Source organism: Phoca vitulina, unplaced genomic scaffold (genome assembly GCF_004348235.1).
Source record: "Phoca vitulina isolate PV1807 unplaced genomic scaffold, GSC_HSeal_1.0 scaffold35, whole genome shotgun sequence".
NCBI lineage: Eukaryota > Metazoa > Chordata > Mammalia > Carnivora > Phocidae > Phoca > Phoca vitulina.
In genome coordinates, this window is record NW_022589738.1 from 9,693,045 (window position 1) to 9,708,666 (window position 15,622).

Here is a 15,622-nt window from a genome sequence, read left to right on the forward strand (position 1 = left end):
TAATCTTTAAAAAAAATGATTTCTTACTTTGAAGAATATACAAAATCATTGAATTATCAAGATATATTCATGTTCAATGATAAATAACATTCTACTCATGTAATTGTCAGTGTATGTAAAAAACAAAGTATAGAATTCAGATAAGGGAAGAGATCAATATGATCTAGATTGATCCACCAAAGACTTTGCAGAGAAGGCAGGACTTATTTGGAGTCTTGAAGGGTGGATTGGATTTGGACTGGTAGTGGTAAGAGAGGAAAGTGTTCACTCAGAGGAAATGGCGTAAACAGAATGTCAAATGGAATACATGACATGCAGTAAGGAAATTCTGTGAATAGGTTACCATAGTTGAATTTTGGGATTAGAAAAATTGATATAGGTATATATTGGGATATTGGATATCAGTATAAAAAGTAAGAAGCTTACCATCTGGGTATTATGGGACTAAAGGTATTTGTTCTTTTTTTTTTTTTTTATAGCAACTACACAAAAGGTATTTGTTCTTACAACTATGATGGGAATGGACTCACAGGAGAGGGACTGGAGACAGGGAACACAGACCAATCAAAATATAATTTCAGTTGGTCAAGGAGGAAAGTATTTTCTCTACTCATGTCATTTGAATGGAAACTTAAAATAATAAGTTGATACAGGAGACATTTGAGGTTTGCTAGACCTTGTGAACAGTCACAAAAGAAGGACACAGGAGAAAGACCATTTCAACTTACTCTGAGTTTTCTTTTCCATGACACGAGAGACATTGACGATGCCAGTGCCCACATCTGGCTTGGTATAAAGTTGTTCCTCACACTTGCTGGAAAAATGATATTTCATAATGGCTTGGTTGCATGTTAACGTCACTTTGTTTCAGATCTGACATTTACATTCTTTTATATTGGTATAGTTGTAAAGAGAAACTGTATTCCTGGATTTTGGCCAGAAATTTCTTTTATAAGAGAGTTTTAAAGATAAACTTCAATGAAAGACTTTGGTTTGGAAGAATAAAAATACTACAGTTCTCGTCAATTCAACAAATTGAATATCCTCCATAAAAGACACTGGATAGACCCTGTAAGGGGTACAGATATGATTAAACCACAATCATGCCTTCAAAGATGTTATTAATAATGAAAAGTATAAGAAAAAGAGCTGATGCAAAGCTGATAGTGAATGCCATAGTATACATAGAAGCAGTGTGCTATGGGAATCAAAAGGAACAGAAATCATTCTGGTGAGGGAACCAAGAAGAGTTACATGGGACTTTGGGTGTTCAAGGTGGCCCCTGATAATTTGGTCGGGGTTTATAAGAAACTTAAAATATTTTTGTTTAGAAAATATAAATCATCATACATTGTTGATTCAAAATTTTTATTTTATTCTGTAGCCAAAAAATATTTTTAAATGTGAGTATCTAATACATAAAAATGTAGAGAAGGTATCTAAGATCTGATGAATGGGGAAATTGACAGTTAGCTGATAATTACCAAGCTTTTACTAACCAGTTCCAATTCCTTAACTTTTTCTTATCACTGAATATGTTTATTAATGTTTAAGTTTCTTATTTATTATATTCTTCTTTGCAACTGTGGAATCAGCTAGATAAGTTTCTGTGCCTATATTATGTCCTGTTGTGGAATCTTGCCATCTGGAATATAACAGTTGTTTACATATTCTCCCTTTTGTGACATACTTTAAAGAAAAATATGATGGGAATTATTTGGACTCAGCATAGAATGTATTTTTATTCCCTCATGTAAAGAAATGTATATAAAAATAAATATGACATTTGTAGAGGTTGTACTACACCTAATTCACTGAGTAGTGATGGGAGCTAAGGTTCAATAGATAATCTGACTTTTCTCTTAAAACTTTTGTTTTTGGGGCTCCTGGGTGGCTCAGTCTGTTTAGCATCTGACTCACATCATGATTTCAGGGCTGTGGGATCCAGCCCCTTGTTGGGCTCAAGCGCTCGGCATGGAGCCTGCTTGAGATTCTCTCTCTTCCCCTGCCCCTCCTCTCTCTCTCCCTCTCAAGAAAAAAAAAAAAAAAGTTGTTTTTATCAATTTTGATGCTTTTTAGCATTAAATAACAGAATGCATGAGTGAAAGTGCTTTAAAAATAAACAAATACAATACATTAGACAAAGTCAGGCATTAGGAGATTATAAGCATAGTCAGTTGCTCAATAAAGTTATTAGAGATTCATTTTTGCTCAGCCCGTCTCAGCCTGCTGGCTTTATTTTAGGCATGTGCACTAATAACCACAAAGTTTCTACTGAAATTCTCATGTAACATCTTTATATAGTTAGTCTTGAGGCTGGTTGAGTAGCTCCTCATCTTGCACTTCTCTTTTTCCATAAGATAAACCTTTTCCAATGTTTCACAGCATATTTCCCATTACATGTCATTGACCATAATTACATTCCACGCTTGTAGATAAACCATTATTCGATAAAAGTAATGAAACAGCCACAAAAATTGGGATTCTTAGGGAAGAAGAAAGAGGAAAATTGCTTTGGGGAAGGTAATCATCAGTGTTCTCTGTAGAATTACGGTATGTCAGTTGGTACTGCTCATTATGTTTGGTGTCCAATATGAAAGCTGGTGATATCTTTTAGTCATAGCAAATTAAATCCTCCATGAAAGTCGATATTATCTCACCTCTTCTTGTTACTGATGAAAAAACTGAGGCCTTGGAAAACCAATTGATTTAGTAAAGATCGTGGCACTGTGTAGTAGCAGGACTTGAATTTGGTTTACCAGATTTCTACTCTAGCATTTTTCTCTATTATGACCTTTTTCTGTTTAATTTTTTGTCTTTTATTAGGCTAGTTGAAAAATACTATCATTGTGGGGGAAAAATGGACCAATACAGTTGAAGTTCTTCTAGGTTAGACCTGTATAGAGAAAGTAATGATTATATCTTTGAAAGATAATTCACATGAAAGTCTTGTTTTAAACAAACTTAACTTAAAATAATAATAATAATAAAAAGAAACAAACCTATGTTAACATTTGGATTTTTAAGCCAAGGACTGACAAAAGTGTAATTGCTTTTGGTTATCTTCATTGAAATTTATGATAAGGAAAGGTAAGGATGCTCTTTTCTCTGTTTTTTTTTTTTAGTCTAATATCTTAATCAAATATATTTTTCCCATTAAGATAAACATATTTTTTTAATTTCCAAATTATTGCATTTTCATCCCATTATGTATTTTTCAAAGATGAGTATTGGGGCTAATTCTATATTGTTACCTATATATTTTATGCTGTAGTCACTTAAAAAGTGTTCACAAGTCTCTTATTTAACTCAGACTTTGAGCCTAGGGTGTTCTGCCACTAGTTTTACCCTTTCCCCAACAAACACATTTCCCATTACCTTAGACAGTTTTCTTTAAAAAAAAAAAAAAAAAGTTTTATTTATTTATTTGAGAGGGAGAGAGTGTGCTTGCACCCACATGTATGGAGGTGGGGAGGGGTAGAGGGAGAAGGAGAAAGAGAATCTCCAGCAGACTCCCCGCTGAGTGTGGAACCCAACCCTGAGATCATGACCTAAGCCAAAATCAAGAGGCAGACACTTAAGTGACAGCCACCCACGTGCCCCACAGCCACCTTTGAATCACACTCATAGGCAAGCCCATCCCAGATGGCCCAGTAGAGCCATATTCTTCACTTTGTTGGAATTAAACTCTGCATTTATTTTTTTAGTTTGTTCTTATCTTAAATAATTTTCCTTCATGTGTTGACTAACACTGTCTTTCACGTAGAAATGTATGACCACAGAATACTGATGAGAAACTTTGGAGTCTTGGTGTATTTCTCAGTTTTCCTCAAATCGAACTCACTAGCAGCTTTCTACCCTGCTGAGGAAGGCCAGCTCCCTTATTTTTTACTAAAAATCTCCTCCCCAGGCACCTTTATTGGTTAGTCTTACTGCTTATTGACAAAACAAGAAAGAACAAACTCTTCTCTTCTTCCAAAGAAGGAAAAGAATGTATTTGGGAATGTGAACTAGCAGATGATCAGAGGAGCTGTTTTTATTTGCTGGTAACTGTTGCTGAACTTCAGAGTCAAGTGTGTTAGCTCCACATAATGCATTAGGTCTCCTTGGCTCCCACACTATTTGCACTTCCAAGCCAGGCCTGGATCATTTTTGGTTACTAACTTGAATGTGAGCTATTAAGTCATAGGTAAATCTTCATTTTATGGAAGTGTAGAGGGCTCCCTGTACATCAACAATGACAGAGGTGTGTATCTATCAGTGGTGTTTTATGTCTTTGAATCCTTGCCTTGGACCATTCTCAATACTCCTTTGCTATGAATAATTCTCCCCTACTGCCTTCACATTTTTCTAGGACATCATAGGTAGTATAGGAACTGATACAAAGAATCCTTCCTCTTTCTCCTGACTCTACTTGTTGTATTCAATGTACATTCAGGCTATGTTGATTGTCCCTGCCATTATTCCTTTGCAATTCTGGCTTTTATCTCAAATCTTTTCCAACAACCATTCACTAATTTATCTTGGTTATCAGTATGATTACATTTTCTGACTTACTATATTTTGTCTGTTCTGGGAAAAGTACTCCCTAACCACCCCCCTGCCTGATCTGCCTGAATTGTTGCTCTTGTGTTATTCTTTGTTCAGAAATCAGGGCCCTCATCCTGGCATCCACACCCTCCACAGTGTGGCCCTGGCGCTCCTTTGTCTGTTCCCACAGTGCTTGTCCCTTCTTACCTTACATACAATTCAAATTGTACTTCTTTAATGAATAAACACTGTACCTCCCTATATCCTTGTGCTGTAGTTCTTTGCCTTTCTGATGGAATACACCCTTTTCTGCTCCCCAAACACAGTCTCTTTGAGATCCGAGCATTCTTCAAGCCTGTCTCATGTGTTGCCTTCTCCCTTGAGCTTTTGCTTGAAATTCTTGCCTTCTTTTTACCTCAGTAGTTTGTTTACTTCTCTGTTTTCTTTTACTGCTGATTATGGGACTGTAAATCAGGGCTGGTGTCTTAGTGACGTTAGGCAGTATTTCTAGTGCATAATATTTTTATGACCTCTGACTAGCTTTTGTGGAGGCTTTGAGGCTGTGAAGTCACTGTTATACTGAGAACACATCTAATTCATCTTTTAACACCCAGGTCAAGCTCTTCTGATTCACAGCAACATTCTGTTTACTGTGTTTACAACTCAGTGTCAATGCCAGTAATATTTTAAAATGTTTTAATGTAATTCAACAATTGATGTACTATGCTTTAGCTCTTTTTATATATTTTACCTGTATATCCTCTAATTTATATTTCTTTTCATTGAAACTAGGCCACGGATATCTGTGACCCTAATCCAATCCTGATGCTCATGCTTTGTGTCTACATGTATGAAAGGCTCCCTACATATCTCCCCAAGAAGGTGGTGCCCTTTCATTGTACTCTACATGACACTGTGCTGAGACAGGTAAGGATATATTTGGAGTGAAACACTTCACAAGGGTTTTAGTTATTTCTTTTCTAACCCAAAATTAACAGAAGTATCAATATGATGTATTAAGCCTTAGCTATTTATAGCAGCAATGTCCACAATAGCCAAAGTATGGAAAGAGCCGAGATGTCCATCGACAGATGAACAGATAAAGAAGATGTGGTATATATATATATATATATACATTCATACAATGGAATACTACTCAGCCATTAAAAAAAAAAATGAAATCTTGCCATTTGCAATGATGTGGATGGAGCTAGAGGGTATTATGCTAAGTGAAATAAGTCAGTTAGAGAAAGACAATTATCATATGATCTCACTCATATGTGGAATTTAAGAAACAAAACAGAAGATCATAGGGGAAGAGAGGGAAAAATAAAATAAGACGAAATCAGAGAGGGAGACAAACCATAAGAGACTCTTAATCATAGAAAGCAAACTGAGGGTTGCTTCAGGGGAGGGGATAGAGGTGGGGGGCATGACTCGTTCATGGACATTAAGGAAGGCATGTGATGTAATGGGCACTGGGTATTATATAAGACTGATGAATCCCTGACCTCTACCTCTGAAACTAATAATACATTATATGTTAATTAATTTAATTTAAATGAAAAAAAACACAAAAAAGGAGGGGGTTGGCAGAAAATGAATGTTTTGATACTTCATTTTAGCACCATAAAAATGTTTGCCATCTTGGGGCACCCGACTGGCTTAGTCAGAAGAGCATGTGACTCTTGATCTCAGGGTCGTGAGTTCAAGCCCCACCTTGGGTGTAGAGATTACTAAAAAATAAATAAACTTTAAAAAAATAAGCCTTAGCAAATATTGCTTCTTCTAAAGAAGAAGGTTTAACAGAGTGAAAGGGACAATTTTTGCTTAATAGTAACCATCACCTGCAATGAAATGATGATTCCTTGATTCATTTGATGAATGGGGTTTGGGGTGGTGGAAAATGAAAGGTACTTTGAAGGGCAAATTTTCTGAGGACACTTGAGACCCATTTCATGTGCAAAGGGACTGAGACCATAAGTGCAAACTTGTGTTCTGAATATACTCAGCTTTCCTTAAGGGAGTGGTTTACACATCCAGATGGATTTTATTCAGACGAGGATATAGAAAGGGAAATAAAAATGAAAGTGTTCCTGACCAGGGCCACCTAATTCCCAGTAAAGGATATTATATACCCAAGAGCTGCTAAATGTGTAATGGTGGATTTTTTAATTTGCAGAAAAAAATCAAAAATGAAATTTGAAATCCTGTGACAATAACAAATCTGTATAAATGTCCATATTTGTGAAGTGTTCTCTTTGAGAAATATATTGTCAAGGGTCATTGACCTCAATTTGTTTTTCAAGCTTACACTTGTGAAATATCTTCTAGCATACAGTTTTAAATTGCTTATGTTTATTTAAGATTGTTCCTTCTACTAGTTTTCATAAAATCTTCAACCAGATTTATAGGTTTCTCCTTGTTTCTTTCTGAGGACACTGTGGGCTGGTAGAATCTTATTTCCTGCAAAAATTACTTTACCTCTTTGGTCAGATCATGTTTATTCCTTTTCTTCAGGCTGTTTTATGTATTCCTCCTCATACTTAGTTGGGAGGGTGTAATTTTATACATTCGATGCAGAACTTGTCCATATTTGCTCTTCAGAAGATATGTCTTGGTGATTTTTGACTTGTAATTGTAACCTCTGAGAAAATATATAGCCTCTGTGATGATATGAATGATGGTTGGTAAGGATTCAGTTAAAAATCGGGGAAAACGCAGGTTCTTGTCTCAACATGTAAAGGGCTCAGTTTAGGGTAAGGAAAGCGTCTCCTGAATTTTTTGTTAGCATACATTGAGATATGATTCCTTTTTATGAATATTTTTCTTTTAATCAGGAAAAAAAGATATAAAACTCTTTAGAAGATTTTTTTCAACAGTATTTACTCTGATAATTCCCTAACTGCAATGATCCTCAAAGCCTGGAGCTGTAATTATATTGGAGAGGTTTTTTGACTTCAAAATAAAATTTCTAAAGAGTTAGAAATGTTTTGATTAAGCCTGCAGAGTCTAGGATGAGTCTGAATTAGATTAAGCAGTGATTTATTACAGTTAGTTTTAATTCCAGTTCTCTAATTCTGTCCATGTGTTTGTATTTCTTTATGCCATTTAATTGCCACTATTTTTTAAAAGTAGTTAACAACACTAATATTTAAATATAAATTTTAATTGTGATGTTAAAATCAAATTAAAGCATATTAAAATGGAAATAGTTCTTTCCACATTTAGCTCTTTACTAGAAATAATGTTCGTATTTTAAGATTATAGATGAGGGGTGCCTACCTGGCTCAGTAGGTAGAACATCTGACTCTTTATCTTTGGGTCTTGAGTTCAAGCCCCACGTAGGGCATTGAGCCTACTAAGAAAAAAAAAAAGGGGGGAAAAAAAGATTATAGATGAAATTATACAGATACAACTTTGATTTTTCACAAATGTAGAGTATGTCTTTTGACAGTAACAAAAATTAAATTTAAATGCAAGAAAATGTCAGTTATAACAAGCTTTAGTTTTAAATTTCATTTAAGAAAAATCACTGATTTGGAAATTGCTGAGAACATTTGGCATAGTTTGCCCCTATGCATCAACACCATAAATGACAGTGCTTAAGTCATTGAATATCATTTTTACCAACATTTTCATCACTCTAGAATAAAAAAGAATCTCAAGAAATGGCTACTAGAATTGAAAAAGTATTTGTGCAACTATATGTCAGTAACAGAAACAGAATCCTGGAACCAGTAAAAAATAGAGTGATCATTGAAAAAAAATATAGAGAGCGTGTGATTTCCAAGACATTTTTTTTCTGAGACATTTTTAAATGCAGTTGAACTTTTCTTCTCTCTTTTTGAAGCAGAATTTACACAGAAGCACAGTAGTTAAAGATAACTATTAAACAGTGAAAGATAAGCTATCTTGCAAAAGGTGCAAAAGGGGAATTGAGGCTCCTTGAACAGATTTCCTTTGTCCCCATTTACCACTTACCACCCCAATGTGAAATCCTGGGTGGAATAATCTGACCACAGGTGAGCCCAGTGCCTTTGTGTCATATATAGGATATGACATAATGAGAATGAGTGGCTTCCTTGAGATCTCAGGGCTGGTTAGGGATGTTCCAGGACTAAAAATCAGTAGCAGCTCACAGGGAATCCTCATGATTTTTCTACATTTCCTTTCAGAAAACAGAAATTAGTTCTCTGGAACTTAAAATTACTTGGTCTATTCATTAATACTTCAAATTCATACGTACATATATAAAAAATAAAAAATAGGGGTGCCTGGGTGGCTCAGTCATTAAGCGTCTGCCTTTGGCTCAGGTCATGATCCCAGGATCCTGGGATCGAGCCCCGCATCGGGCTCCCTGCTCCGCGGGAAGCCTGCTTCTCCCTCTCCCACTCCCCCTGCTTGTGTTCCCTCTCTCGCTGTGTCTCTCTCTGTCAAATAAATAAATAAAATCTTTTAAAAAATAAAAAATAACACACTGGGTTTGTCTTGGCCCCATTATAACTGATACTATACATAGGTAAGCAACATGAGAACCCCAATTCCTTGGTGTAACCAAAGATAGAAGAAACTCTTCAGCAACAGTGTACTTCTCCTGGTAGTTAACAAACATTCTCATCGAAACATAAAACTAGTTAATTAATTATTTATTTTTTTAAGATTTTTTTTTTTATTTTAGAGAGAGGCAGAGAGAGAGAGAGACAGAGCTGGGGGAGGTTGGGATGGACAGGGAGAGGCAGAGAATCTCAAGCACACTCTGTGCTGAGTGTGGAGCCTGAAGCAGGGCTTGATCTCACAATCCTAAGATCACAACCTGAGCCAAAACCAAGAGTTGGACACTTAACTGACTGAGCCACCCAGGTGCCCCTAGTTAATTTAATCTTTAACAAATCTACCATATTCTGTACAAGTCACCATAATCGCTATAAGTCACTATAAGTCACTCTAATCACACATGGTGCTAATTGTTAATTCTTCAGAAATCTGTGACTATACTTCTTGGGCTGCATAAGTTGCACTCACCTTGTTGTCACTCTAATTTGGCCAGTCATGCATTTCCCCCAGGTCATCTTTCTCCTCTGAGTCAGTACTTTCCATGATAATCTGGAGTCTTTCCAGTGTGTCTGTTTTTTGGGGTGGTTTTTTTTTTGAATCCATATTACATTCTATATACACCCTTGGATATTCACAGTTTTCATGAAATATTCTCTCTAAAAATGAAGTAACTTGTCTTCACATACCCTCCCTATCTTGGCATCAGGAAGGAAGGGACAGCCAGCCCCTTGTTATACTACTGCTTCGAGTCAAGGCCACCATCATTTTCAGCCTGGGCCTCTGTTTTTAAAAGTACACTCCTTATAAATCTTTCTACACTGAGCAGCCTGAGTATCCTTTTTGTAAATTGGATTATATAAATTCTGTTTAAAATTCTCCAAAGATTTCCCTTTGCAGTAAGAATAAAATCCAAGTTGCTAACTTTGGATTTTAAATCTTTGATAATCAGGTGTTTTTACCTCTTGTCATTTCCTTGCTTGAAAGCTTGAAAACTCCTTTTCCTTGCTTATTCTGCTAAACTATATATTTATGTTATCTTTAAATACAAAGTCTGCTTTCCTCCAGTTAGTGCACATTAGAAATATTTTCATGATTAAAATGTATAACTTGCTTTGATGAAAATAAGTGCTAAATTATGTATTTTTAAAATTCATGATCTTATGTATGCTCTCTTCTTCAATATAGATTCTACTGAAAAATCCAAGCTTGAAAAACTTAGTGTATAATGCTATAATTATTGGAAAAGATGCCTCTGACTTCTCCCTTTCCCAAACAGGGAACATTGTGACAATATCTCCAAAGTAAGTGTTTTTTTCTTTTAAATTTTATTTCACTGAAAATATCAACCCTAGATATTTAATGTGTATTATAATTATAAAAGCGTGGCCTGGATTTGTTTTTAACTGGTATACATATAATGAAAAGATCATCACTCAGACATAGATAAATTATGTATATGTTGCTGAGATTCCTCACCAATTTTGTTAAAATAATTCTAACAACATAAAACAGTTGCTTATTATGTATGCTTTTAATTTTAGTTTATTTTGCATGCATATGGGCCATAGAGATTAGACTAAGTTTTTTGTTTATGTACTGTAGTTCGGTTTCCCTTAGGAAACTCAAACCAGTATGTAGATTTTATATAGGTTATATATATCATATATATAATGTTATTATATGTCATTCTGTTTATATGTTATATATAGTTGTTTCTGAGCAATGTGCTCATTGTAGAAAATTTAGAAACTATAAAAGTACAAAGAACAAAAAAAGTGAAAGACAAATAATCTTACCTTAAAGATACCCTCAGTGTTGCCGTTTTTCTGTATCCCTTCACTGTCATTGTGTTTATATGTGTGGATAGATGCATAGATAGAGAAATATAAGCATATATATATATATATATATATATATGCTCCCAATTATAGTGATTTTCTTTAAAGTTTCATTTCTATATGATTCTGTTCTCATGATGCTTTTCTTTAATGTTTCTACTACTGTCCTACTTTCAAAAATAAAGTACAAATGAAACCCCCAGAAATTAGTCTTGAGAAATTAAACATGAGCATAATATATGACTCTTTCCAGATCAACAAATCCTATTAGATATGTCAATGGTTTTTTTTTTTTTTTTTTTTAAGATTTTATTTATTTATTTGACAGAGAGAGACACAGTGAGAGCAGGATCACAAGCAGGGGGAGTGGGAGAGGGAGAAGCAGGCTTCCCGCTGAGCAGGGAGCCTGATGCGGGGCTCGATCCCAGGACCCTGGGATCATGACCCGAGCCGAAGGCAGACGCTTAACGACTGAGCCACCCAGGCGCCCCAATATGTCAATGGTTTTAACGATGGCAAATATTCTTATTACAAAATACAAGGATGATAAGAGGACAGCTATGTTAATATCACAGGGGTTCACAAATTTAATAACCACTAATTGACTTCAGCCAGCTTAAATTTTAGTCATTGCCTTTGCATTCAATTGTTTTTTCCCAGTGCCAAGTGACAGATTATAACTACTAAAGTTACTTCACCTGGTTATCTTTTTAGTTTTTAACTAGACATTAACTTGAGTTGCTCTTCACATTGTAATTATTATTACTTCTAGCATATCAAATGCAGAAATAATTGGAAATCAGGGCCATTTTAATTGCATTTAAAATACCAAGAAACCCAGTTGTAACAGTGCCCTTGGTTTGTGTCATTAGCCTGTGTTTGTTTTCTTCAGTTACTTCTTCATGCTAAGGAGTATATAATTTATAAATTCTGAATATTCGTGGTTGGTACTACATCCAGATTGAACTGAGTGTGAGGAAAACAATTCTCCATTCTCCTGTTTCTATATTATAAATTAAATGATTAGAATAAAACTCTTTGTAAAAACAACCCACCCATTTTCTAAGTTATACTTATTACATGTCTGTTATAAAACACAACTTTAGTAATACACGTTCATTTGAACATTGTCACAGTCCCATTTTTCTTCCCACAGGACTTTGATAATTGAGATCTGTTCTCTGCCTTTCAAATAGGTTGATACAAGTGAAAAGGACTTATGTTTCTCTCTGCTATTTTTACTCATAAACCCAATAACCTCTTCCAGTATTTCAGAGCTCTCGTTAAGTGGAAATATTTCCTAACAATCACACTAAGCCATGTGATATTTTAGCTTAATATCACATTTCAGTTAACAAAATTAACATTTATAGTCTTTATTATAAATGTAAAACCTGTACATCGTTATAAGTTTGTTACAGAAAAGTATAAAGAAGAAACAAAATCACCTAGAACCCCATCAGATAAGCACAGTTAATTCATCAGTTCATTTCCTTTTAGTCTTTTTATATGCACAAGTATGTTTATTATAGCATATGGCTAGTTAAATATTTACAAAATAAATGCATTATATGTAAATATTAAAACAATGCTTATTAAATATTTGCTACGTACAAAATCTATATAACATGCACTTTGTGTACCTTTTCATATTTAATCATCCTAACAGCCATATTAGTGTCCTCATTTTCCAAAAGAAGACACTGAGCAGAGACCTTAAATCATTTGCCCAATTTTCCCTGCTATTAAGTGGTTAAGCGGTGATTCAAAACCAGCCAATCTAAATCCATTGTTGGCACTTTTATTCAGTTGACACCTGTACATATTGTGTGTTTGTGTGTGTGTGTGTGTGTGTGTATATCACATGCATACAAAGCCCTTGGCATTCAATAAAATGTGGCTTTGACTATTTGTAAGCAATCCTGAAGATTCATGACATGTAATTGTATCATTTTTTGCTTCTCCAGGAGCTGGTTTGTGAGAATATTTCACTTGGGTACTTGTGAACAGTACTTCCTATTAACTTCTCAGCAGTGTGCCTATTTTACTCTTTATACACCATTGCACCACTTATAGTCTATATAAATATAGACATATTTATAAATATTAGCTTCTTGAGGTTTTGATACATGTCATGTGAACATTAATCGACCATATATTCATGTATACCTACTCACACATGTAATCATGAGTACATATATTCATATTTTGACCATATTACACATATACCTATATTCTTGTTTTCAACTTATCTTTTTTTAATCAAAATTTAACTTATTCATGCTTAACAAGTCCAAATATGCAGAGGAGTTTAAAATGAAAAGCAAGTCCCTCTCCCCTCAAATCTGTCTCTAGAAATCCATTTCTTGAGCCACCTACTTTTCACTCCCTCATTTATGTCTCATTTTAGTTCTTCCAGTGGTTACCTCCAAAATCGAAGTAATCTATATTATCTTTGCCAGTATTTTGGTTATATCAACTTCAGAAATAATCTGTTGATGTATAGCTATAATATTTAATGATCTAGTTTACTTCTCCAGATTTATTGCCCTCCCTCCAAACATCACCAGTTTTATCTTCTACTTAGTACTTTTCCAAGAGTGACAATCTATTTTATAAATGTTTCTTACACCATCAGTATAAAAAGTATCTTTTGACTCCTTTTTTAAATTGAGAAAATCAATAAATTGAGAAAATCCCTAAAGAAGTGCATACAGTCCTTGATGTCTCTTTCCTTCAAGTATACCATTTCTAGAGCACTTTGCCTTTTCCTCCTAATTGGACTGATTGCTTTCCAGACCGACTGAAGAGATGTCAATAGTGGACATTTTTTTTAAAGATATTACTTATTCATTTGAGAGAGAGTGAGAGAGAGATAGCATGAGTTGGCGGAGAGGCAGAGGGAAAGAAAAGCAGACTGCCTGCTGAGCAGGGAGCCCAATGTGCGGCTCGATCCCAGAACCCCGGGATCATGACCTGAGCTGAAGGTAGATGCTTAACCCCCTGAGCCACCCAGGTACCCCAGTATTGGGCATTTTTTATTTCTCTTTGGATAGAAACTATTATCTTTCTCTTTCTTAATCTACTTACTTATTTACTTAAAAATCCTTATGAAACGTAATAAAAAATATGAGAGGTAAATTTTCCAAGATTTTTCATTTTTAAGCATGTCTTTTTACTACCCTTACCCTTGATTTATATTTTGCTTGGTTTATTATGCTAAGTTGAAAAGATTTTTCCTCATAACTCTTAAGATAATTGTTCCCCTGCCTCATAGTATTCAGTATTTGTGATGAGAAAGTCTACTATAATTCTGTTTTCCAACACCTCTAGAAGTTTTTAGGATCTTCCATTGTGTTCTGATACTGTTCCAGAATGCATCAAGGAGGGTGTTTTTTTATTTACCATTTGGGTACACAGTGTTTCCTTTAACTATGAAGTTGTTTTTCATAAGCCTTTCATAGATGAAATAATTAAATTGTTTCTTTCATAATTCTCTCCCATCTATTTTCTCATTTCTCATTTTCCAACCTGTAGTTGTTGGATATTGAACCTGTTCATTGTATCCTATATTATCACTAGTATTTTTTGTATCTTTGATTTTTCTTCTTTTTATCAACAAGCCTTCTTTTCCAAGTGTTTCCTTTAGGGGAGAGGGGCAAAGAGAGGGAGAGAAAATGAGAATCTCATATATATATATATATATATATATATATATATATATATATATGTTAAGAATACTTTCATTTTTATTGAGTATCTCTTTCATAGCATCCTGTTCTTAAATTGGGCTTATCTTCATAAATGTCTCTGATTTTTTATGTATTCAACTCTTACCTAAATATTTTTATTTTCTTTTAGGTCAATTGTTAATGTTTATTTTGTTTTCAGTGTTTCATGTTTAAGGATTTACTCTAATGCCTTGTGGTACTTGTTTAGCCATTCATCGGTAATAATACGGCAGTAGAAAAATACATTGTTGTTCTGTGTATACACACAAACTTTTACCTTAGGGTGAAAAACATTCTGCTTTTAGGCCCAATTGCCCAGCATCCTGCACTGGCCTTGAGGACAGTGAAATTGTCTGAACCCTGTCTTGCCCTCCATGCAGGTGGGCATTTCTAGAAATGGCCTCTCCTGGAGTCTCCAGGCCAGCTTTGTTTCCTTCATTAACCTCTGTTCAGATGCTCATTGATAGCTTCTTCCAACAATCAGCTTTTAAAAAAATCTCTTTCTTATCAGTTTAATGAGATTTCTCTTAGGTGATAAATCTGGGCTTCAGATGCCATTGTCTAGAACCCTACTGTCATGTCATTTAACAATTAAATGCTGGGCTTTGATGTTGCCATGTCCTGCTCTAGGATCCAGCCTCATTTTTCTTATTCAGAAAATGAGGATTGGGCACCTGGGTGGCTCAGTTGGTTAAGCTTCCGACTCTTGGTTTTGGCTCAGGTCATGATCTCAGGGTCATGAGATCGAGGCCTATGTCAGTCTCCCTGCTCAGCGTGGGGTCTACTTGTCCCTCATTCTCTCCCTGCTCCTCCTCCTCTCTTTCTTTCTCTCTCATAAATAAAAAAAAAGTAAAACGAGGATTGGAATATTTACCCAAAGTTTTGTCAGTAATAAATGTAATTAAATAGGCAAAACACCTAGTACTGTAACTGGAACATAGAGGAAGCAATAAGTATTTGTCCCCT

At 34.9% G+C, this 15,622-nt stretch overlaps 1 protein-coding gene across 1 annotated transcript in view; it reads left to right on the forward strand.

Annotated features, from left to right (window-relative positions):
- Nucleotides 1–15,622, forward strand: part of CFAP47 (cilia and flagella associated protein 47) — a 453,685-nt gene that overhangs the window by 224,541 nt on the left and 213,522 nt on the right. The window contains exons 36-37 of the mRNA XM_032426488.1: nt 5,323–5,457; nt 10,273–10,388. Of these exons, the coding sequence (XP_032282379.1) occupies nt 5,323–5,457; nt 10,273–10,388 (251 nt within the window). The remainder of the gene's footprint in view (nt 1–5,322; nt 5,458–10,272; nt 10,389–15,622) is intronic.